This window comes from Ictidomys tridecemlineatus, chromosome 12, assembly GCF_052094955.1.
Source record: "Ictidomys tridecemlineatus isolate mIctTri1 chromosome 12, mIctTri1.hap1, whole genome shotgun sequence".
NCBI lineage: Eukaryota > Metazoa > Chordata > Mammalia > Rodentia > Sciuridae > Ictidomys > Ictidomys tridecemlineatus.
Window position 1 is genome coordinate 71,354,912 of NC_135488.1, and position 25,886 is coordinate 71,380,797.

A 25,886-nucleotide genomic window follows, 5' to 3' on the forward strand; every position below is an offset into this window, starting at 1 on the left:
GGACAAGCATTGTTTCACTTTTTTTTTTTTGCCTCCTCCACTAATACTCCTGATTGGTTACCACATTAGGATGGAATTGAACTAGTCACCATTTCCTGAACATGCTCTACATTTTCCTGTCCCACCTCTATTTTGTTAACCTAGAATGCCCTGTGTAGCTGGCCCCTCATTTCAGTCTTAAAATACTCTTCGTTGAGCTGGGGATGTGGCTCAAATGGTAGTGCGCTCGCCTGGCATGCGTGCGGCTCAGGTTCGATGCTCAGCACCACATACAAACAAAGATGCTGTGTCCACCGAAAACTAAAAAATAAATATTAAAAAATTAAAAAAAAATACTCTTCATTGCCAGGTGTGATGGTGCAAACCTGTAATCCCAGAAACTGGTAGACTGAGGCAGGAGGATCAAAAGTTCTAGGACAGCTTGAGCAATTCAGTGAGACCCTGTGTTAAAGTTCAAAAAAATAAAAATAAAAAGGATTGGGGATGAAGTTTAAAGGTAGTGTTTGCATAGCGTTGTAAGGACCTGCATTCAATCTGAGCACCACCAAAAAAAAAACCAATTTCACTTTCTTCAAGAGCAACAAAAATGGCATCCCCATGAAGCCTGCCAGAAAGAATATCTCTTTGCTGTCCACAGTTGCTTAATCACACTTCTTTTTACAAATACTATAGTACTCCTGCATCATGCGTATTTGTGCATGTTCCCTCTTGAATGACATTCTATCTCTGCTCAAAGCTTTTTGTTTAAAAACATTTACTTTTCATGTTTCCATAAAAATTACACATTTAACCTTCAGTACTACTTATGAGATAAATGAAGATTAAAAGCAGATGTCACCCTGAGCCTGAGGTTTCAGTATTAAGTTAAACAACCAAAGATTTTCTTCCTTGGTTCCTCAAACCAATCAGCTGCACAAAGACCATGTTACCAGGCACAGGCAAATTTTCTGGTGCCTTCTCTCAGTACCAAGAGAGCCATGACAACATTGCAACCCAGAATTGCTCAGCAAACTTAAGTATCCTGGATATTAATCAGCAATGTATTTAAAAGAAAATAAAGGAGAAAATTTTCAGGCAATCTCTTCTCTGAATATCTCACAATTTTTATCTCAAAACAAAAACAAGAATCAAAATATGGTCCACCTAAAGAGGAATAGCAGCCCCCAATATATGAAGTTCCTAAGACCAACAAAACATGACTGTATGCAGTCCCTTATCCTCATCCTCATAAGCACAATAAACACTCAAAACTCAGTATGATGTCAAATTTTCTACAAAGTCTTCTCTGATACTTAAGATTACAAATTAACAGAAATAGAAGGATCCTTAGTGGTTTATGCAATCCCACTACTCCACAGGTCAGGCAGGAGGATCATGAGTTCTAGGCCCACCTGGCCAACATAACAAGACCTTGTCTTCAAAAAAAAAAAATGAAATGAAATGAGTGTTCACCATGTTTTTGCAAAAAACAAAGGAAGTAACATGTAAAATGCTTAGTGTAGTTCCTAACACATTCAAAATCCACAAAAAAAGTATTATTTTTAAGTCTATTTCTAAAGTACATTTTGATACTAGATGTATTCCTATGACTAATTTCTTGGTCTAAACCAAAGTTGTCCAATACCACAATAATTAACCACATGCAATTACTGTGCATTTCAAATGTTGTTAGTTAGAATTGATATGTGCTTTAAGTGCAAAATACAAACCGATTTCAAAGACAGTGAAAAAAATTACAATTCTTAATATTTTGTATCCTGATTACATATAAAGTGATAATACTTTGAAAACACTGGGCTAAATAAAGCATTAAAATTATTTCACCTACTATGTTTGTTTCACATAATTTTATGGGGCAGGCTGATCCATATTTTGACTTCCAATCGGTAAAAATGCTCTTAACCATACAGTTGACTGCTTAACAGGTGTTCATTCTGGCCAATCCACTCCTTAAATAAGCCAGCAAATAGTGGCTCATTTTAAGGCTCTCAAACTTCCACAACCTAGAAAGCTGGAGATCAACCCAGCGCTCTTAATTTTTAAAAGTCCAGAGCCCATAAACGCCGAGGAAACGCGAACTTGATAACCACCCAAAAAGAGTGACAGTCAGCCTTGGGGACAGTACTTGAGCAGAAAGAGGTCACCCTTAGGAAAGAGACGGGACGCTTCAGATCTGAAGCGGCGCAATGTGAATGGAGCCCACTACATAGAAATCTGAAGAGCAAAGTCTTTTCAGACTTGGGGCTTGGGTCGAGTCTAAGGGCTGAAAGGAAGGGGCTGGGCTCTGTGGCAGAGGCTTCAGGAAGAGCAATACCTTAAGAATCCCCCTCATCTTCGCCAAAAAGGGACGGAACTCCTCAGCCGACACCTCCGGATACAGTTGGCTCCTCAGCAGCTCCTCCGTGATGCCCCGGTGCCCGTGGAAAGCGTCCTGGGCCAGGCCGCTCAGCAGCCCGCTCAGAGACTTGCATCCCTCAAGCTCGCCCGCCATGGTCTACAAAAGCCCCGCCCCCCAAACAGCTGAGAGCCGCTCTCTTACGGCGGCCGAGATGAGTCTAAATTGCCCAGGCAAAGGCACGCTGGGAACCTTGAGGCCCTTCTACCAGGGATCGGTGACCGCAGCTTCCAGCTTTGCTCTGTAAAACCCATCCCCACAGAAGGGCACCCACCGGCGTGCCTATCCAAAGGATGACTGCTTGATGGAAATCCCTTGTTAACCAGTTTAACTTTTTGACTTGCCAGTCGATTAACTGAATGGAATCTACCACTCAGCTGTAATTGCTGCCTAAACCTCACCTATGGAACATTGTTCAATAAAACTATCTCCTGATGACATAATTGGTTTGCTTTCGTTGTTGATTATCTTTAAAAAAAAATTTTTTTTGTAGTTGTGTATGGAGAGAATGCTTTTGTTTATTTATATGCGGTGCTAAGGATCGAACCCAGTGCCTCACAAATCTAGGCAAGCGCTCTGCCACCGAGCTACAGCACCAGCCCTTGATTGCCTTTTTATAGACAAGCATCTTATGTAGTCAGCTAGACAATGGCTCTGATCCAGTGTTGCCGTCCATAACAAATATTTTGCCAATGCTTTCTTTGCTATCCTGCAATGCATTGACAATTTAACTTCCTATTCATAAAATTACAAAAATTCCATTTATTCCTCAGGCGTAAAAAAGATAAAATACTGTTACATGCTAACATAAATGAACCTTAAAAACACTAAACCAAGGAATCCAAGCAAGGTGCGATGGCACAACTGTAATCCCAGTGACTCAAGCAAGAGGATCGTGAGTTCAAAGCTTGCTCCAGCAATTTAGCGGGAGGCCTTAAGAAACTCAACAAGACCCTGTCTCAAAATTTAAGAAATAGAGGGCTGGGGATGTGGCTCAAGTGGTATTGCGCTCGCCTGGCATGCATGCGGCCCGGGGTTCGATTCTCAGCACCACATATAAAGATGTTGTGTCCACTGAAAAGTAAAAAAAATAAATATTAAAAAAAATTTTTAAAATAGAAAAGGCTGGGGTGTTTAAGCACCCCTGGTTCAATCCTTCATATGAAAAAAAAAAAAATCCAGTATCTGGCTAAATTAAAAAAGCCCAGATACTGGATAATCCCTTTGTAGTAAATGTCCAAAATTGGCAAATCCATAGAGACAGTAATAGTTGCCAAAGACTAGGGGAGAGAGGAATGAGAAATATTGGGAAATATGTGAATTGACCCTCCAAAAATTAATGTAATGGAGCTAGAGTTGTAGCTCAGAGGCAGAGCACTTGCCTAGCTAGCCCATGTGAGGCATTAGGTTCGACTCTCAGCACCACATAAAAAATAAATAAATAGGATAAAGTCATGCTGTCCATCTACAACTACAAAAAAAAAAAGTTTTTAAAATTAATATAATGACCTGGTTATAATTTAGAATTTGAAAAAGGAAATAATTCATATTATATTAATTACAATGTGTGTCTAGACACAACTACACTAGGTGACTAGAAGACATATAATATGTGCCTGAAATTTTTTTCAAAGAAATATGAAACAGTGACTTACAAAAGATGTAAATGTGTCTTATTTTTTTTTAAGAGAGAGTGATAGAGGAGAGAGAGAGAGAGAAAAATTTTTAATATTTATTTTTCAGTTCTCGGCAGACACAACATCTTTGTTGGTATGTGGTGCTGAGGATCTAACCCGGGCCGCACGCATGCCAGGCGAGCGCGCTACCGTTTGAGCCATATCCCCAGCCCTGTAAATGTGTCTTAAATAAAAATTTTTTCTATGTGAAAAATCAAAGACTCCTCTCACAGATAACCGATACTGCATTAATGATTTGATAAGAGTGTACTAGCAGCCAGGCATGGTGGCAAACATCTGTAATCCCAGTGCTCAGCATCTAAGGCAGAAGGATCTTGAGTCCAAAGCTAGCCTCAGCAACTTTTGCAAGGATTTAAGCAACTCAGCGAAACTTTGTCTCCAGATAAAATATTTCTTTAAAAGGACTGGAGATGGGCTGGTTTGTGGATCAGCGGTGGAGCTCTCACCTAGTGTGTATGGGACCCTGGGTTCGATCCTCAGCACCACATATAAATAAATAAAATAAAGGCATTGTCTCCAACTCCACCTAAAAAATGAATATTTAAAAAAGCGGTGGGAGAGGGGGGTGGGCTGGAAATACTAGCTCAGTGTTTAAGCGCCCCTGGGTTCAATGCCCAGTACAAAAAAAAAAAGTGTACTAGCAATGACTATAGTTTTTTTTTTTAATTACATCTGAGAGATCAACATAAATACTGTTGGGGCTGGGCTTGCTTTGTAGCTCAGTGGTAGAGTGCTTACCTCTCATGCATGAGGCCCTGGGTTCGATCCTCAGCACCACAAAAAAGTAAATAAAGATATTGTGACCATCTACAACTAGAAAAAAGAACTTAAAAAAAAAAAAATACTGTTGAGGAGGAGTGTTTTTATCCCAAACTCCAATATTCCCATTGTGTCCTGTCCTGTTCTACTTTGTAGAAATCTTAACAACACAGATGCCTACTTTGTAGAAATCTTAACAACACAAAGCCTACATCTTCATGTAGAACTACTTGTGATTTCTGCTGATGCAAACTGATAAACTTGTGCAGTGTTGGTGACTCTAAAGAGACAGCAATTGCTATTGTTAACAATGATATTCTGAAACAGAGATTGGTAAAGTTTACCAAAAACTAAAGCTTCTCTCACTTAATGTAGTAATTACAAACCTGGAAAACTGGAATGTCCGTACATATTAAAATCAATCTAAAAGTACATTGTTTCTATGTAAAAAGGAGTTCAGTTTAGGTTCAAATCATAACAGTTTTTTTAATGGATGTCCCCCGCATGGCAGGATGTCTCCTCATATCCCTGGCCTCTAGACACAACTATACTAGGTGACTAGAAGATATATAATATAGCCACATGCCTGTGCTACCCCTACTCTTCTATTAATGTAACAATTGAAATGCCCTTTCAAACCATTGGCAGTCTATTAATAACCACTAATAGAAGGCTGGGGTTGTGGCTCAGTGGTAGAGTGCTTGCCTGGCATATATGAGGCACTCGGTTTGATTTTTAGCACCACATAAAAATAAAGATATCTTGTCCATTTACACATAAAAATATTTTTTAAAAAAGAATCACTAGACTGCTTTAATTAAAGTTCATCTGGGTTTTCAAGATAGTAATTTGAAAGCAAGATAGTCTCTTTTTTTTTCTTTTTTTTTTTTAATTGTAGTTGGACACAATACCTTTATTTTATTTATTTTTATGTGGTGCTGAAGATCAAACCTAGGGCCTTGCATGTGCTAGGCATACACTCTACCACTGAGCCACAACTTTAGCCCAAAGGCAAGATAGTCTTTATATTAAAAAATATCTGATATATTTCTTCCCCTAGAATTAATTTCATTTTTTGTAGTACTGGTGATTGAACTCAGGGGCACTTACCACTGAGCTATATCCCTAGGGAAAAAAAAAATTAAATTTTGAGACAGGGTCTCACTAAGTTGCCAAGAGGCTATCCTTGAACTCCCAATCCTCCTGCCTCAGTCTGCAGAGTTGCTGGGATTACAGGTGTGCACCACATCTAGCTTTATAGTTAGTATGTATCTCTCAGTAACAGAATGGTTTTTATTTTCTTCTTTTTGCTTACCTGATTTTTCTAAATGTCTACAATGTACATGAAATACTGTTGTAATGATAATATTTTTTAAAAAAATTTTTTTGTACCAGTACCTAGCTCATTCCAATTACCAGAGAGGTCTAGGACATGATAGGTTATCCATTCAAGAGAGAATCCTCATTTTGGATGGTTGGTCAAGTGTTGTTTTGTAAAACCTATTTTACAAAACATTAAAGAAATTCTATAAAGCCATTGTTTATTGACAACATTCCTACATCCTCCTATATCTGCATGGATCTGTTAGGAGAGTTTGTTGTTATTGTTTTTTGCAGTGCTGGGGATTGAAACTATGGCCTATGGCATGAACCTATTGAACCTATGGCATGCTGGGTGAGCACTCTCCCACTGAGTTACATCCCCAATCATAAGAGTATTTTTTTAAAATGTCTATCCTACAATAGCAACAATGTTTTGTTTATATAAAGTATCCTATAAAAGCTTTTAATGTTTGTTAAAATGCTGTTCTAATGGAGAATCCTGTACATAAACACATTAACACAAGCAAAACTTAAGCATTTGTTTATTGTTTAATCCCAGGAACAACAATAAAACCAATGGAAAAAGAGAAAAAAATGCTTATAACTTGAAATATTTCAGATAATCAAAGCAACTGTCATAACCATGGAGACTGTCCCAAGAAACCAATAACATAAGCTTTCAAATTTTCCTATCTTCTGAGACTGACAGGTCTACTTCTTATATTAATGGGACTAGAGTTTAATAAGCCTCTATAGATTATCTAATTCAACCTTCCTATTTTATAGAAGAGGAAAATAAGACTCAGAATGACTTGCTCAAGATCTCAATAGTAATAAACATCAGAGCTGGAACTCAAACCCAAACTTTCAGATCCTCAAATTAATGCTATCTCCATTATCACTCACTTGTTTCTATCATATTATGTAAGTTGTTTAAACAAATAATCATAGAATGTTTATGTGCTACATGGAAGTAAATTGTTTCTTTGAAGATAAGTTGATCCCAAAGGCTTATAGATCACAAGGACCTAGGAAGTTCATCTCCGACATCTAACAGCCTGGATGGGTGTACAAACACCTCATGATCACAGGATCACGTCCTTGGAACAATCGTAGTTGGACCTATAGTAGGCATCTGTCACTTTATGGGGGCTTAATAACTTGGGAACAAATACTGAATGAATCTCGTACAAAAAATCTCCCAATTCAAATACAATGGTAATGAGAACTCAGCAGGTTAGATATGACAGAGTCTTTGCTCTGTATTGGAATACTGCTTCCATCAATTTACTCGTCTATCTTCATTACTCCACCAAGTAAAAATAATGACACTTATTTCACAGGATTATTGTCGAGGATTAAATGAGATAAAATATGTAAAACGTTAGCATTTTGCTTAGCAGGTAAGTAAACTCCCTAAGAGTCAGTGGGTATGTTATGTAGGAGAAACCAACAGAAGACGAGTAGGTTGTACTGACAGGCAGTCTTTGACAGGTGGTCACAAATTTTAAAAAGTTCTCTGGCATTTAACCAGAATATACTTAAGCTTCTAACTATCACCCAATAACAACGAGTACGAAACAATTGACCTTAACACTTTTTGGGGGAAAGGGGGTACCCGGGATTGAACTCAGGGGCACTTTACCACTGAGCCATATCCCCAGCTCTATTTTGTATTTTACTTAGAGACAGGGTCTCACTGAGTTGCTTAGCGCCTCGCCAAGTTACTGAGGCTGGCTTTGAAGTCGCGATCCGCCGGCCTCCGCCTCCCAAGCCGCTGGGATTACAGGCTGCACCACCGCGCCCGCTTAACCTTAACACCTAAAACAAAGGAAAGCATTCATCACCCATCGCAAATCGTCTCCTTCAACCCCCTTTCAAACTGAATAAAATGGATAATAATGGATAATAAAATAGGAGTCAGGCGTATGGCTGAACAAAGGGAAACTGAACTAACAATTCCGCAGAAGACTGAAGTGCGCACGACAGCTACTATAGGTCCAGCCGCTTAGAGGAGGGGACCTCAGAGTCGAGGAGGGTGGAGTAAGAGATGTGGTGTCCACCACACTCGCCTATAAAATAGCGCGCTGTCATTGTGGCATCGCGGGAATGCGCCCCACCGCGCCTGCAGCCCCCAGCGCCCTGGGAGTCCACTCTCCTAGTGCCGGATCTCGGCGCTCAACCACCTCAACCGGCGCGAGGCGGCCAGCCTCTTACGTCAGGCCGGCGACGCGCCACTAGACAGGCCCCTTCTCCACCTCCGCCCCCTCCCGGCGCCGGCGCCGTTTTCTGGAAGGTTCGTGAAGGCGCTGGGCGCGTACCGTTAGTCCGGCCGAATCCGCGTCCATCCGTCCTTCCTGAACTCCGGCAGACTCAGCCAGGTTTGCCATGCCAGAGAATATGGCACCCCGAAGCGGGGCGCCCGCTGGGGCTTCTGGCGGCCGAGGAAAAGGCGCCTATCAGGACCGCGACAAGCCGGCCCAGATCCGCTTCAGCAACATTTCCGCGGCCAAAGGTATCACCCCCGCGTTCCAACCCCAAGCCTGATCCTCGCAGCAGTGTGGGGTCAAGTTCTGTTCTCTCACCCTGAACTTGGGTGGGTATGGCCCACTTCCTGTTATTTCAGGGTCGCCTTTTCCCAGTGGAAGCACTATGAAGGAATTCTTTCTCTGAGTGTGTGTGTGTGTGTGTGTGTGTGTGTGTGTGTGTTTAAGCCAGTAATTTCTGACGCTGCCTAAGGAGTGGTCGGAATCCATTCTGGATTTTAGTCGCCCGAGGTTTTCCACCTGGGTTTTGTGTTAATCACGCTGGAGCCGAAAGCAGTTCAGTTCAAACTGCTGAAGACTGCCTGCAGCGGCTCTTTGGGATCTGACGCTTAAAAGTTAATCCTTATTTGCTTATTGAGCCGACTGACCGTTGCTTGCACAGTAATTTTGAGCGTTCTTATCTTACAACAACGCGTTTAAATAAGTTTTCTTCGGCACAATTATTGGGTCTAATTGAGTAATTTTCGCTTTTAAACTGGGGCGGGACACATTGTATTGTATGGTGTAGGGAACTGACCCATCTTTTGGAGAGTGATTATGGAAAGCTATGTCTGTGTCATCTCTCTAGTCGAGAAACACTTTCTTAGCTCTAAAGAATAGTATGGCAAGTAGTGGAGATCAAAAGACCCTAGTTTCATTCTCTTATTTATGTGACTTTGTGATTTTTAATCTCCGAACCGAGATTTCCTTACCCATAAAATTGAAGAGGAACATGTTTGCTTTTTTAGAGTTATGAGGATTAATAGAAATCAAGTTGAAATAGTGAAGTGTGGAAGGAAAAGAGAACAAAGGCTTAGAGGTCCCGTCTGGTTGTGCATTGAATATAGTGAGTAATTTGGTTTGGAGAATAAGATGCACAAAGAAGCAATGAGATTGGAAAGGTAGGCTGGCGCCAGATCTTGAAAGATCTAGCGTCCTGGAAAGTGTTTTTTCTCTGGCGGCTACAGATCATTCTTCAGTGGAATGAGGTAATGACTAATTTGTAGAGTTACTGTTAGGATTAAATAAGAATGTGTATATGATATATGTGTGTGCACATAAATAATACAGATTACACATGTAGGTATGTGGTGTGTATATAACATTCATATATGTGAATGATATATGTCACATCTCGAAACTATTTGCTGTCATTAGCCCAAGTGATTGGGAATGTGATGTTGCTAAAATATAGGTGCTGAATGGTCAAAGAAAAAAAATATTCCTGTTTGGGGCTAATGAGTTGAAGAGGTCAGATTGAGCAGATGCTTAGATTCATTTGGAAGTTATTAAACTTCCAATACTTTCAGAGATATAAGAAGTCTAGAGTAGTATGTTTATATGAAAAACAGATAATTTTCCAGAGTATTCACATTAATAGATAACAAAGCATTCTAAGTCCCTTTTGTAAAATTGTGGTATACAGGTCTAGTATATCACCTGAAATTGTAGTATTCACCAAAGTTTTACAAAATTAGTAAAATACAGTTTTAAAATTATACAATGTATGTTCTGCTAAAGATTATTATTGCTAGGTCATAATCCCAGCAACTCAGGAGAATGAAGCAGGAGGGAATCACAAATTCAAGGCTAGCCTCTGCAACTTAATGAAATCCTGTCTCAACATAAAAAAATCTAAAGGGCTTAGGATGTAGTTCAAGGATAGAGAGAGCATCCCTGGGTCCAGTCCCCAATACCACCAATAAAATAAGGTGGTGTGTTACTGTTCATACTGTATGGGTAATCCATTTGCTAATTGTGGAGCTAAAAGGAATAGAGACAATCTGTGTGTGTGAGGTGCAGTGGTATGCAGAAAGAGGGGAAAGAACTACTCATTTGTCCTGGACTTGTCAAAGAAAAGGGGAGAGAATACTATTTCTCAATTTTAGTTTCTCTCAGAAAAATTGTAAGTGAATTAATAGAAACTTTCTCATTGATAATTAGTAGGAACATGACATAAGTCATATCTAGAGATGTTTCATAACATGCTTTTGTCTTCATTTTGTTGGTGTGTAGTGTTCTATAGCATTTTCAGGAGTTATACCATTGAGGTTTGCTTTGTTGACAGTGTTAATATTAATTTCTTCTGTTAGCCATAAATATATACCATGTTCATAATGCTGAACAAAACTCAAGTTTGGGGTTTTTGTTTGTTTTTTTGTTTCTGGTTTTTGGTACCTGAGATTGAACCCAGGTGCTTAACTAACTCTGGGGCACATCCTCAGCCCTTTTTTATTTTATTTAGAGACAGGGTCCCACTGAGTTGCTTAGCGCCTCTCCGTTGCTGAGAATGGCTTTGAACTCCTGCCATCCTCCTGCCTCAGTTTCCTGAGCCACTGGGATTACAGTTGTACACCATTGTGCCCTGCTAAAACTAAAGTTTTTGATCTCAGAGATTATATTCTTGGGAGGGGAGAAAAAGTAAACAAATTAATTAGATAGTAAGTTAGAAAGTCTAGTCCTTTGTTGGCTTGTCCTTTTTAAAGGAACAGGAAATAATACAGTCTCCAATCAGCTTATAACTAGATTGTACCATTTTGATGCTTAAAGGAATCCCTAGAATGTATTCTGCCAGAAGCAGAACATAAATACTATACATAATGACTATAGCACAAATGTGAAGCATCATAAACTTAGTAATAAAAAAAGTAATATTTGTTTTCCTATGATACTATTAGACGTGAATTTTCTTTATACATTTATATATGTAGTTGTAGATGGACACAATACCTTTTTTTAATTTGTTCTTTTTCTTTTTTTAATGTGGTTCTGGGATCGAACCCAGTGCCTCATAAGTGCTGGACAAGCCCTCAATCACTGAGCCACAACCCCAGCCCAGACATGAATTTTCTCCAGTGTACATAGTAAATTGTTGTATACCATACCCTAATAAGGACAAAAATGATAATTTGAAAGGAGGAACACTGCTTTTTGAAGGGTTAATTTTGTTTTCTTCCTTTATAGCGGTTGCTGATGCTATTAGAACAAGCCTTGGACCAAAAGGAATGGATAAAATGGTAAAAAGCTAAATCATTCAATACTTTTAACTAAGCACCATTATTTTCACTACTTAATACAAAGGGTTAAGATGTGCTGTTTAAAAAGTACCTTGTGAGTTCAGAGGAAGGAAAGATTACTTTGAAGTGAATTCGACTTAATTCACATTTTGTTGAATGCTTTTTAAACAACGAGAGTCCATACACAAAGTAGTTCTTTGTTTTGTAGTTAAATGAAAAGTATGTCCAGGAGTCAGGACTTGAGTTCAGTGTTCCTGTAGATGATGCCTTGGTAAGGGTCTGTGGGATTTCAACTTATATGTTGTTGAGTTACAGTATAAAATAAATACATTTCAGTAACTTGAATGGTACACACTTAGGTTCAGTGCTAGTTAATAACCCCCCCCCCCAAAAAAAGAAAACAATATATTATATTCTCTGGATGAAATAAAGATTATTATTTCCTCGGGATTCTAAATTCATATGTCTTCTACCAATGCTTTTGCCCTTTTTAAAGATACTATGAAATAAGCTACTTGTGTTAACCACATTACATGGTGCTATCTTTTTGGAGTTCTGGTAGAAAGGGTGTTTCTCTAATCATTAGTATGAAACCAGAAATCATAGCGGTTTTTAAAAAAATTTTAGTTGTAGATGGACACATTGCCTCACACGTGCTAGTCAAGTGCTGTACCAGTGAGCTACAACTCCAGCTCCTGTAGCGATTTTTTATAGTGTCTCTTTTGTCCTCTCTTGTGTATGTATATTTCTTTACTTTCAAAGTACTCTGAACAAAGCCAGTTATTCTTTTGTAAAGTTAGGCCGTTCTTAGATTTTTTTACCAACGTAAGGAAAGAATTTGAAATTAAACTCTGTATAGACGTAAATGAATTTCTCTGAAGTATTAAATTTAATAGAACTTTTATGGTGTCACATTGAAATATAACTTTAAAAAAAAACTTCCAGATTCAAGATGGAAAAGGTGATGTGACCATTACAAATGATGGGGCCACCATTTTGAAACAGATGCAAGTGTTGCATCCAGCAGCCAGAATGGTAAGTATAATTATAGGTGAAATTTGTGTATTTTAGTATATTGTTTGATATTTGATAAAGTTTAATTTGCTTACTTGGCAAAGAGTTAAATTTGTTTATTTGGTCACATTATAGCATTTAAACATGGTAAATTTTTTTCTTTATGTTAACTAGGTACCATTTTAAGAAAATTACGTATCTCTTCAGGGTGATGCAGGTAAAACATGAGTTACCTTGTCCATAAGAATGTGCTGTACAGTTAAGGAGGAGAAGATAAAAACATAAATTATATCTTTTTTTAGTATAGATTATTAGTATAATGAGCATTAGCTGAAAGATAACAAAACAATTTGTTTTTGTAGTGCTAGGGATTAAACCCAGGACTCCACAAAATTCCAGCCAAACAGACAACAGAATAATTTTAATTGTGTATAAAATAAATTTGTCAAAATTTACACTGACATTTATTTAAAATACTGATATAACAAAGGGTAAAATTGTGACTCACATGTCAAGTGAGAAGTCATATTGGTGGGGGGGTAAAAAAAAGGCCTTATCTATTAAAATGTTGTGATAGGCATAGTTTGTCTGCCTGTAGTCCAGGCACTCATGCTGAACCCGAAAAATTCCTTGAGTCTAGTCGTGGCAACATAGTAAGATACTCATCTCAAAACAAAAGACCCTTTGATGATTTTTAAAAATAATCAGATTGTGCTCGTATGAGGTAGGTTCTGGTAAGCTTGGTAAAGGACTTTAAACTGATATTTCATCCTTATCTGGAATGCCTGATTTCATAACTTGCAAGACTGTGTGGTACTTATGATACAATTTTCATACTTTTTGGTGCTGGAATACTTTACTATTGATGTGTATCCCCTCAGCTTCTCAAGTTGCTGTGATTATGTATGCCACTCTGTTTGGCAACATCAATGCTTTGGGGTTTTTTGTTTGTTTTCACTTTGTTTTTTGAGACAAGGTCTCACTAAGTTGTAGAGGCTGGATTTGAACTTGAGATCCTCCTGCCACAGACCCCCCCCCCCCGAAATGCTAGAATTACAGGCATGCACCACTGTGCCCAGCCATTGATGCTTTTTGACAACGTGTGTGTGTGTGTATGAGAGAGAGAGAGATATGCTGGGGATTGAACCTAGGGCCTTGTGCATGCAAGGCAAGCACTCTACCAACTGAGCTATATCCCCAGCCCGATGACAACTTTTCAGAGACTTTTTTGAGAACTTCTCTTTACACCACAATCTGAATCAGAAATCATAATATGGCCTTGTATAAAATTTTATGAGAAGAATGTCTTGTACTACAAATGTACAGCTTTCATTTTAAAATGAAATCCAAGTCAGACAACAAATTAGAAGGCAAGAATTTTGTTGAATCTTTAATTTCAGTTTGTGATTGATGTGAGAATTTGATGTTATTGGGTTCTCATTTTTTACTGTCATTTGCCATGTTCTGTTCACTTAGCTTGTGGAGCTGTCTAAAGCTCAAGATATAGAAGCAGGAGATGGCACCACATCAGTGGTCATCATTGCTGGCTCTCTCTTAGATTCCTGTACCAAGCTTCTTCAGAAAGGTAGGTAGGAGGTAATTTAGTACTGAATAAAAAAAGCAGAAAAGTTTTTAAAAATTTAGAGGAAGCCAAGTTATCTTAAGTAAAATAATACTGATTTGAAATAGTTACTCTTTACCAGGAAATTTTAGATTTTGCTGTTTTGCTTCTGGTTTTTGCCACATTTCTTTTTTCCATATAGTACTCAGTAGAGTTTTACTTTTCAGAAATGAAGAGGTGGTATTATTTATTAATCTTAGATTGTGAGATAAGATATGATTTGGGAGGGAAAATGAGGGTTCTTTGGTAAATAGTGCTTAATCATAGTAGTGATTTTCCTGTTACTTATTTATTATGTAGACATGTGATGTTTTGAAAAATATTAAACTTAGTTTCAACCTTCAGTATCTACATGAATTTGTTTCAGATTAAGTAGAAGTAAATTATTAGCCAAGGTTAGCAGTTAAATTTATATAAACTTTGATGTTGCTAACAGAAGCATAAATTAGTTTGTATTAAGAATATTTGTGGAGGCTGGGGCTGTAGCTTAGTGGCAGAGCGAATGCTTGCCTAGCATGCAAGAGGCACTGGGTTTGATCCTCAGCACCCACATAAAAATAAACGAATAAAATAAAGATATTCTGTCAATCTTTAAAAAAAAAATTTTTTTTTTTAAAGAATATTTGTGGACTGGGGATAGATATAGCTCAGAGCTGTAGCACTTGCCTAACATGTGAGGCCCTGGGTTCATTCCCCAGCACCACAAGAAAGAAAAAGTATTTGTGAGTGATATTTTAATGAGTAGAAAAATTTTAAGTCATGACATAGATTATCTGTTACAATTAAATAACTAGACTTTCATAAATGTCAGGAATTCATCCAACCATCATTTCCGAGTCATTCCAGAAAGCTTTGGAAAAGGGTATTGAAGTTTTGACTGACATGTCTCGACCTGTGGAACTGAGTGACAGAGAAACTTTGTTGAATAGTGCAACCACTTCATTGAATTCAAAGGTGAGACAAGCCCGAGGGAATGGTTAAGTCTTGAGAGACTAGGTAACTAAATTGTAAAACTGAATTGGATTAAATTATCGATAGGGCTAACAAAAGAGAGTAATATGTATAAATCCATTTTTGGTTTTTAGTTAGCTTTAAAGCAGTGATGAACTTTTACATTTGGGGGAACATTTATAATATAAAAATTTCGGTATTAAATCCACATATTCATTTTCTTTAAATGTTAAGTGGAAAGCTAGATAGTATTAGTGACACTAAGTGATGTTGAATACTCCCCAGAACTAATATGGCATAATGGTTACAAGCACTAGTTATAGGATCTACACAGTTATGTTCATTGCTGGCTTCACAACTAAGTTGTGTGACTTTGGGCATATGACTTGGCCTCTGTTTTAGTCCAGTTGTTAGTTCAGTGGCAGAGTGCTTGCCTAGCATACACAGGGCCCTGAGTTCAGTCTTTGGCCCTGGAAAAAAGAAGAGAGTGAATGAGGTAAATAATATGTGAAGTGAGGGCTGGGGATATAGCTCAGTTGGTAGAGTGCTTGCCTTGCATGCACAAGTATCTGGATTAGATCCCCAGCACCAAAAACAAAACAAATAATATATAAAGTGCTATAGCCACTTCCTGTATATAATGAGTGACCAATAAATGTTAACCATTAGCTGTTTTGCCAGCCCCTCAATATTACATGCATAACTTGATCACGTTTATTTTAGGTAGGAAACCTCCATATAAAATTAGTAGGATGCTCTTTTGGGTATCCTATAAAACTTTTGGTAATCGAGACAGTCCCAAATACTATATTAATTTAAAAAAAAAAAGAAAAACAAATGGGTATTTTTAGTCTGTGCCCCTGGCTGAACAAGGCAATTTTATATACAGTGTCCAATCATGTGGTTTTCTTTCCCCATCCCACCCAAAAAAGGAGATAAGAATTCAAGCTGTTTTTTTTTTCTTTTTCAATAATTTTAGGTTGTCTCTCAGTATTCAAGTCTGCTTTCTCCAATGAGTGTAAATGCAGTGATGAAAGTGATTGATCCAGCCACGGCTACTAGTGTAGACCTAAGAGATATTAAAATAGTTAAGAAGCTTGGGTAAGCATCTCTATATAAGTCTCTTATAACTTTCATATTGTCAAAAATAAATCTAGTTAAATGAAAAATACCTAGATGAAAGTCACAAAGCTTGCTTGCTTTCTTGTTTTGTTTTCTTGAGAACATATGTTCCTATAGGAATCTCAAACTGTTATTTATATTCCCTTATTATGGTAAGACAATAGAAGATCAGAGTATTCTGGGAATGGGATACTAATGTGAGGCTGATGATTGGATTGATGATTTTTAATCTATTCAAGACTAGTTAAACTTTCAGATTTTCACCACTTCTATTTTATTTTATTTATTTATTTTTTTTTCTTTTAGTGGAACAATTGATGACTGTGAATTGGTGGAAGGACTAGTTCTCACCCAAAAAGTGGCAAATTCGGGCATAAACAGAGTCGAAAAAGCCAAAATTGGGCTTATTCAATTTTGCTTATCTGCTCCCAAAACTGATGTAAGTAGATTCCAAATGAAACTGTTTTCCTTTTTATTGTTTGACTTTTTAGTAACTGAGGTGTTTATTCATTATGTAGTGATACATGTTGTAATCCCAGCTGCTCAGGATGCTAAAGCAGGAGAGTTGTATGGTGAGCTCGGGTCTCAAAAATTAGAAAAGGCTAGGCACAGTGGTGTATGCCTGTAATCCCAGTGGCTTGCATTGAGAGTTCAAAGCCAGCCTCAACAACTGAACAAGGCTTTGTCTCTAAATATTTAAATGGGCTGGGGATGTGGCTCATTGGTTAAGTGCCTCTGGGTTTAATACCCCACCCCCACCCCACCCTGTACCAAAATAAATTTTTAGGAAGGGCTGAGGATATAGCTCACTGGTCTCAATCATTCCTGATCACCTTTAGAAAGTGGGGGGGGGAATGTTGATACTAGTGATTAAAAAAAAAATTTGGCCTGGGTAGCTCAGTGGTAAAGTATTGCGTATCTTATGCAAGGCTCTGGTTTGATCCTTAACACCACCAAAACAAAGACCTATAAATCTCAAATGGATCCATAAACTGAGACAAAAATAGTGTTGTTATCACTGGTGACAAGTCTATAGCCTTAATTGAATAATCATTGAAATTCTGTGATGTACTTCACATTAGAACATAAATTATGATTGGAAATATATATCAAATAAAAGGATAAGTTACAATGTTTGTGGAATTTTCAGATTCTTTCTAGCTTTTTCAGAACAGGAACTTCACCTGTGCAGTTGCTACCAATGTTTCTTATATAAATGGAACCTTAAATCAGTTTGCTTATATACATTATGAAGAAATTGCTTTTTACTTAAGATGGTCCAATATCTATTAGTATGAGTGCCATTCTCTCAAAGAGGTGGTTAACATCTCAAGATTTGCTCTCATAATTCCTTATGCTACCATACTGGTTTCCTGTTTTGTATTTTGTCTCTTTAAAGTTTCACCCATACAAAAATTAATGTAGTTTAATGTAGTAACATAAAGGGATTTGTCCTTGCTACTTCTCGGCATATCATTACTTATTCATTTATGGTAGTGCGCATTGAACCCAGGGGCACTTAAAACACTGAGCTATATCCCTAGTCCTTTGTTACTGATTTTGAGACAACAGGGTCTCGCTGAGTTGCTTAGGGCTTCACTAAGTTGCTAAAGCTGGCTTTGAACTTGTGATCCTCCTGCCTAAGCCTCCCAAGTGGCTCAGATTATAGATGTGCACTGCTGCACCCTGCACACTTTTTGAAAAGCCATAGAGTAAAAAAGATGCAACTGAAGCTGTTTACAGGTGAGTATGTGTGTGTGAAGAGAGAGAGAGAGAATATTTATGTGAAAAAGATTGCCATTCCTTACATGATTATCAAAAATGTTTTGGGTTTTTTTGTTGTTTTATTTTTTTGGTATTAGGGATTGAACCCAGGAGTACTTTGCCACTGAGCTATATATTCTGTTTTTTATTTTGAGACAGGATTTCACTAAGTTGCTTACGGCCTTACTGTATTATTGATGCTGCCTCAAACTTATAATTTTCCTACCAGACCTCTGGAGTTTATAGGATTACAAGTAGGCGCTGAGCTTTAAAATCTTTTTATAAGACAATAGTGGATATAGTTGAGTAAAAGACTGAAGTGTGTGTATATGTGTATTTTTCCAGACTTTTCTGTGTATGTCTATTGTTTTGTATGATTTTTTCATTGACTTTATATATAATTTTACTTAAAATTCTTCTGACTTGAAATCTCTTTAGGGCTGGGGATGTGGCTCAAGCAGTAGCGCACTCGCCTGGCATGCGTGCGGCCCGGGTTCGATCCTCAGCACCACATACAAAAACAAAAGATGTTCTGTCCGCCGAAAACTAAAAAATAAATATTAAAAAACCAAAAAAAAAGAAATCTCTTTAACTGTACATACTATTAATAAGTTCTTTTTTTAAACAGATGGATAATCAAATAGTAGTTTCCGACTATGCCCAGATGGACCGAGTACTGCGAGAAGAGAGAGCCTATATTTTAAATTTAGTGAAGCAAATTAAAAAAACAGGATGTAATGTCCTTCTGATACAGAAGTCTATCCTAAGGTGGGACTGTGTTTTGTTCATCTCTTAATTATTATTGGTTTTGGATAACTACTAGCTGATTCCCAGAGTATCTTGCAGGCCAGGCAAATGTTTTACCATTGAACCAGCTCTAACTAGCATTTCTTTACTTTTTCCCCCCTTATTTTTTTTTTTACTAGTGCATTATAACTACACAAAATACTGTGATTTCCCCACTAGAGTTTTTTGTTTGTTTGTTTTTGGTTTTGTACTTTTAAGAAATGGTGAGCTGAGTAAGTCCCAAGAAATGTAGAGTGAATCTGAATCTATATTTTAAAGCATTATTATATTTTTATTAATAATAAAAAGTGGTGGGCTTGGGTTGTAGCTCAATGGTTGAGTGCTTGCCTTGCATGCATGAGGCACTGGGTTCGATCCTTAGCACCACATAAAAATAAATAAGTGAAATAAAGGTATTGTGTCTAACTACAATTAAAAAAATAAATATTAAAAAATTAATAAGTGATTTCTTGAGCTGGAGTTGTAGCTTAATGGTAGAGTGCTTGCCCAGCATGTGCGAGGCACTGAGTTTGATTCTTAGCATCACATATAAATGAAAGTCCATCGAGAACTGAAAAAAGAAAGAAATTTACTCAATTCTGTAATTTTTTTTAAAGGTGTTTTATTTTCCCTTTAGTGTAATATGGGGTATATAATCTTGCTAGACCATGGTGTGGTTTTTTGTATTGGGGATTGACCCCAGGGATACTTTACCACTGAGCTACTACATACCCAGTGCTATCTATCTATTTTATCTATTTATATATTTATTTAACTTTTTTTTTTTTTTTTTGAGACAGGGTCTAAGTCAGTTACTTAGGATGTTACTCAGAATGTTGAGGCAAGAGGATTAAAAGTTCAAGGCCAGGGCTGGGGTTGTACCTCAGTGGTAGAGCACTTGCCTATCAAGTATGAGGCACTGGGTTCAATCCTCAGCACCACATAAAAGTGAATAAATTAAAGGTATCATGTCCATCTACACCAAAAAAAGAAAGATTAAAAAAAAAGTCCAGAGCCAGCCTGAGCAATTTAACAGTATTGTTTAAAAAAAAATAAATAAAAATCAAAAATTAAATTTTTTAAATTTTATTTTCCTGGGAATGTTTAGATAGTAAATAGATCAAAGGAATTCTCCAAAGTGTGAACTGATCCCTTTTTTTCCTCCTTTGATATTTTCTTTCTGACAAGTAGGCACATTCCTATTTTCCTCCATTGGTTTGTTATACCAGAAAGTACTATGGATATTTTTGTAGAGTCTTTGATGGGCAATTGGAAGAGAGTTCCAAGTTATATAATAGCTAGTGACCTTGAATAAATTGCACCTAAAACTCAATCTGCAAGATCAACAGAGATAATTGAAATAGATAGTAATATCTACCTTTTCAGAGTCATAGGGTTGTTAAAAGGATCCTTCCAGATAATTTGTGGGAAAGTGTAAATTTCTAGAGTCTGAATCACATTTCTAAATTCATGAAGTATCATTAAACTTTGAATTACAAAAATGCACTTATTAGCAAAAATGATCTAATTCTCTCGTGGTTTATGGTATTGGGAGAAAGTCCATTTTTAAAAATTTCACAGTTATAATAATTTTCAGTAGAATTGGAAATTGATTTTAGAATTTTGAACTTAATGTAAAAATTGGCCATTTGAACAACATAAAATAATTTTAAAGCTTAAAAGCTATTGAGCCGGGCATGATGGTGTACACCTGTAATCCCAGCGGCTCCGGAGGCTGAGGCAGCAGGATCTCGAGTTCAGAGCCCACAAAAGTGAGACTCTAAGCAACTCAGTGAGACCCTGTCTCTAAATAAAATATAAAATAGGAATGGGTATGTGGCAGTAGTTGATTGCCCCTGAGTTTCAATCCCAAGTAACCCTCCCCACAACCCCTCCCAAAAAAAAGCTCTTGAATAGCAAAATGTATTTTAATTAGTATTAACTAAATACTAATTTTGTATTTTAGAGATGCTCTTAGTGATCTTGCGTTACATTTTCTGAATAAGATGAAGATTATGGTGATTAAGGATATTGAAAGGGAAGACATTGAATTCATTTGTAAGGTAAAATATTAACATCTATTTATGTAGAATGTTCATTGATCAAATAAATGTGATAATTTGAGGATTTGATTCTTTGATTCAGACAATTGGAACCAAACCAGTTGCTCATATTGACCAATTCACTGCTGACATGCTGGGTTCTGCTGAGTTAGCTGAAGAGATCAATTTAAATGGTTCTGGCAAACTGCTCAAGGTAACTAGTGTTTATTATGATAATTAGCTTTTGTTCACCTGGGTTGGTTTTAGGTTTTATTTTTCATCTTTGCCTCAGATACCTAATCTGAAAGTTGTTTACTAAAGATTACAGGCTGTGCAAGCCCTGGAAAAACTGTTACAATTGTGGTTCGTGGTTCTAATAAACTGGTGATTGAAGAAGCTGAGCGCTCCATTCATGATGCCCTGTGTGTTGTTCGCTGCTTAGTGAAGAAGAGGTAATATCAATGTTAACACTAACTAAGTAATATTTTGAACATTAAAACTTCTATATTTGGGGCTGGGGTTGTGGCTCAGTGGTAGAGTGCTTGTCTAGTGTGTGTGTGAGACACTGGGTTCAATCCTCAGCAACCACATAAAAATAGAGAAACAACATTTTGCTGGGCACAGTGAGTGGCACACACTTGTAATCCCAGTTATTCAGCTCAAAGATTGAGACACGGCAGGAGGATCACCCAGTTCAAGGATAGCTTCGGCAACTTGGACTGTGTCTCAAAAAAAAGAGAGTTGGGGATATGAGTCTGTAGTAAAGTGCCCCTGGGTTCACTTCCCAGTAATCCATATGTTCCCCCAGCAAAAAAAAAAAAAAAACTATATTTTGGCTTTTTTTAAAGTATAAATCATAAATTATTAAAAATAGCTTTCTGTTGGATTAAAATAGCTAAACATATTTTGTATTTTCAGGGCGCTTATTGCAGGAGGTGGTGCTCCAGAAATAGAGTTGGCCCTACGATTGACTGAATATTCACGAACACTGAGTGGCATGGAATCCTATTGTGTTCGTGCTTTCGCAGATGCTATGGAGGTCATTCCATCTACACTAGCTGAAAATGCTGGCCTGAATCCCATTTCTACAGTAACAGAACTAAGAAATCGGCATGCCCAAGGAGAAAAAACTACAGGCATTAATGTTCGAAAGGTAGTAGCAAAAGTCCTTTTAATTATTGCAGAACATGTTAATATAAAAACATTGAAAATCTTATGATTGTAATGGAAGGCTTTGTAGTGAAAAGTAGTATTTTTTTTTTTTAATTTAAAGATGAGATCTGCTACCGGTTAATGATGCCTTTGAGAATGAAAATGATGCCTTAATTGGGAAATATTGTTTATTAACTCTGCCACTTATTGATGTTTTTTTAGCAAGATATTTAGTCCATGCTTCAATTTCCTCAGTTGGTAAAATAGAGATAATAATGTCAGATATGTTGTGAAGACTAAATGTATTACTAATACTACATAAATACTAACCATTTCTCCTGTGCTTGAGCATCAGCTGGTTTAGTAATGTAAACACATGAAACAGCAATAATATTCCCCTTTTTAATTAATGCTTAAGTGAGGCAATATGTGATAGGGGGAAACTAGTAATCCAAGACGTTATTTTTTGAATAGTTCAGAACTCCACAGGTCAGTAAGACCTGGTTATGAAAAACTTCTATGATTATACAACTTTGGTTAGGGGATGAGGAAATTCAGAGAGAGATGTACTGCTATACAGAGGAGAGGCCAATGTTGGTGATATAGTAAATACTAAAGTTGGAAAGATAAAAAGCTAGAATGAGAATACCCTAGAGTATTGACAGGCATTTTTCTTCCAGTGGTTTAGAACCAGTAAAATTTTGTAAGCAGGAGGGTAAGCCAATGAAAAGCTTTAATACTCTTTTGGGGTGTTTTTTTTTTTTTTTTTTTTTTTTAGGCTGAGATAAAAGGGATTAGAGTGGTGGGGTAAGATTGTAGTTCAGTGATAGAGTTCTTACCTGGCATGTGTGAGACAGAGGGTTTGATCCTTAGCACCACATAAAAATAAATAAATAAAGATCTTGTATCCATCTACAACTAAAAAAAAATTTTTTTTTAAGTATTAGGATGGTGTAGTAGAGACTTTAAGATAGGACATAGGAGATGTTTAAGAATAGTAAAACAACTTGGCCTGATTCAGAATTAAGACTCACCATTGATTTAAGCATTGAAGGTTAGTTATAGGTGGATACAATATCTATTTTATTTTTATGTAGTGCTGAGGATCGAACCCAGTGCTTCACGCATGCTAGGTGAGCACTCTACCTCTGAGCTACGACCAAGATCTCAGAATTTTTTAACTACTATAATAATCTACCTAATTTTGTTGGGATTTTTTTAAGGAAACCATATCTAGAAGTTGTTCTGGAGTTGGCTGGGTGCCGTGGCACAGGCCTGTAATCTCAGTGGCTTTAGGGTCTGAGGAAGGAGGATTGTAAATTCCAGGCCGCCTCAGCAACGTCATGAGACCTTAAACAATTTTGTGAAACCTCATTTCAGAATGCAAAGGGCTAGGGATGTAGCGCAGTGGTAAAGTGCCTCTGGGTTAAATCCCCAGGATTAAAAAAAGATGTAGAAAAGAGCTTAGAATATCTTACCTTAGCCTTACCTAGAACCAAGTGAAAAATAGATTTGAAAAGGTCTTAGCATACTGGTGACAAGTTGGTTGGTTGCTAATGTATAGAATTACAAACACTTTAAAATCAACTTCTGGTGATTTGCAGGGTGGTATTTCTAACATTTTGGAAGAAATGGTTGTACAGCCCCTGTTGGTTTCAGTCAGTGCTCTGACTCTAGCAACTGAAACTGTCCGGAGCATTCTGAAAATTGATGACGTGGTGAGTATATATATGTTGTAAATTGCTCTACAAGTTTAGTTTTAATGATAAATGCTTGCTAATTATAAGCTTATAGTGTTTTTCACCTGTACAAATGAGAGAGAACCTGGTGCAGTTGTACACTCATGATCCTAGTAACTCTGGAGGCTGAGGAGGATGGCCAGTTCGAGGATAGTCTGGGTAACAGCAAGTTCAAGGACAGCCCGGTATCAAAATAAAAAACAAAATGGACTGGAGATACATGTGGCGCAATGTTAAAAGTGTCCCTGGATTCAATATCAAGTACCAAGGGCGGGGGGGTTGAATAATTGAAATAATTGAAACATCTTTCAATTTTAAGATATAAGTTTTGAAACCTAAATTTTTTTCTTTTCAGGTGAACACTCGATAATCTGGATAGCATTGGCTGGCTGGCACCATTTTGGCCACCAATTACTGTGATTAAAGTGGAAGATGATGGCCTTGGTGTTCCTTGTTTTCTGGAAGATTGTTCCTCTGACTTCCTGGGCTTTGTGTTCTAGTTTGCATTTGCCTGAAATTGTATTGAAACACTTTATTGAACAACATTAAATATTTGGTTTCAAACAGGTTAATTCCCTCCCGATGTTGTATCAAGTCTGTTAATTCTGAAAAACATCTTCCGCCCCCCCCCGCAACCCGCCAAAAAAGTTTGCTTTTACACTGATTTTTTTATTTTTTTTTTAGCTGTAGGTGAACACAGTATCTTTATTTTATTTATTTTTATGTAGTGCTGAGGATCGAACCCAGTGCTTTGTACGTGCCAGGCAAGCACTCTGTCACTGAGCCACAATCCCAGCCCATACATTTACTTTCTTAAGGCTTAATCCTGGGTACATTTCCTCAATCCATATTCTACTTGGATCTATTCATTGATGTAATTAAAAAAAAAAAAGTATTTAGAAGGAAAAAAAAATGTCCAGTGTACTTAACACTGATAAATGCCCATTGGTATAAAAAAACATGAAAATCTCCCTTTACAATCTCTTACCTTTCTCTAAGAATAACCACCGATCATTCTGGGATTCCTTCTATAAATAAAAGTATATGCAGAAATGGGGGTGTACCTCAGTTACAGAGTGGTAGCCTAGTATGCACAAGGCCTGTGTTCAATCCCCAGTACCACACACAAAAAACACGTATGTAGGATCAAAGGGATTTTTTTAATCAGGTTATCTTGTTCCAGTTTTAAACATTGATTGCCACTGTCTCATCCAAGCATCATTGTCTCATGAACAGTGTACGATCCAACTAGTCTTTCCCCATGTTTTAGCCACTTTCTGCCCGTTCCCCACACATTTTAGCTAGTATACTTTTTGTGGAATACCTTGATCACAAACAGGGCTGGGGCAGTGCATGAGCATTGTTTACACAGATGGTAGTTCTGGCAGAAATACTGTGTGGAGGGATGACAAATCCAATCTAGTGTCTGTCCCTGTAAGGACAAAACACTGTTCTTTCTGTGAGGGAAGTAGTCCAGGATAATCAACATGCCACCTGGTAGCTGGAGTGAGCAGCTATGAACTAATTATGTGTAATCCTTTTGATACATTTGTATACACATGGTCTCAAATGGAAGGGGATAGAAGATTTGAATAGCACAATTAGATAATATTTATTAGAGTCAGAGGATTCAATCATTTAATGCAAGTAGACATAATGAAAAATAATTAGCCAGGTGTTGTTGCCCACGCCTGTAATTCCAGCAACTTGGAGGCTGAGGCAAGAGGATCAAAAGTTCAAGGCCAGCTTCATCAGTTCAGCAGACCCTGTCTGAAAATAGAAAATAAAAAGGGATACGGATGGGTTGGGATTGTAGCTCAGTGGTAGAGCACTTGCCTAGCATGTGTGAAGTGCTGGGTTCGATCCTCAGCACCATATAAAAAATAAAGGTACTGTGTCCATCTATAACTGAAAAAGGGCTAGGGATGTGGCTTAGTGGCTAGGTGCCCCTAGGTTCAATCCTCCCGACTGAAAAAAAA

At 37.4% G+C, this 25,886-nt stretch overlaps 2 protein-coding genes and 1 long non-coding RNA gene across 4 annotated transcripts in view; 1 reads left to right on the forward strand and 2 right to left on the reverse strand.

The window, feature by feature from the left end:
- Commd1 (copper metabolism domain containing 1) overlaps positions 1-2,519 on the reverse strand; it is a 171,774-nt gene extending 169,255 nt beyond the window's left edge. The window contains exon 1 of one of the 2 annotated variants that reach the window (XM_040271269.2): positions 2,315-2,519. In XM_040271269.2, coding sequence (XP_040127203.1) covers positions 2,315-2,491 — 177 coding nt within the window. In that variant the 5' untranslated portion in view covers positions 2,492-2,519. The remainder of the gene's footprint in view (positions 1-2,314) is intronic. The other variant, XM_005322051.4, reaches the window with a different exon arrangement.
- A 4,180-nt stretch (positions 2,520-6,699) lies between these two features.
- LOC144369369 (uncharacterized) lies at positions 6,700-8,313 on the reverse strand. The gene is made up of 2 exons (XR_013428965.1): positions 8,132-8,313; positions 6,700-7,995 (listed from the first exon to the last, which is right to left on the reverse strand). It is a non-coding gene; the product is annotated as an uncharacterized LOC144369369 (long non-coding RNA).
- Positions 8,314-8,424: 111 nt separating this feature from the next.
- Cct4 (chaperonin containing TCP1 subunit 4) lies at positions 8,425-24,479 on the forward strand. The gene is made up of 14 exons (XM_005322049.5): positions 8,425-8,689; positions 11,664-11,716; positions 12,662-12,751; positions 14,207-14,315; positions 15,163-15,305; positions 16,282-16,403; positions 16,731-16,863; positions 18,817-18,956; positions 20,941-21,037; positions 21,120-21,230; positions 21,338-21,468; positions 21,935-22,169; positions 23,773-23,886; positions 24,263-24,479. The coding sequence occupies exons 1-14, from the start codon at positions 8,563-8,565 to the stop codon at positions 24,275-24,277; spliced, it is 1,620 nt and encodes a 539-aa protein (XP_005322106.2). The 5' UTR covers positions 8,425-8,562; the 3' UTR covers positions 24,278-24,479.
- Positions 24,480-25,886: the final 1,407 nt, after the last annotated feature.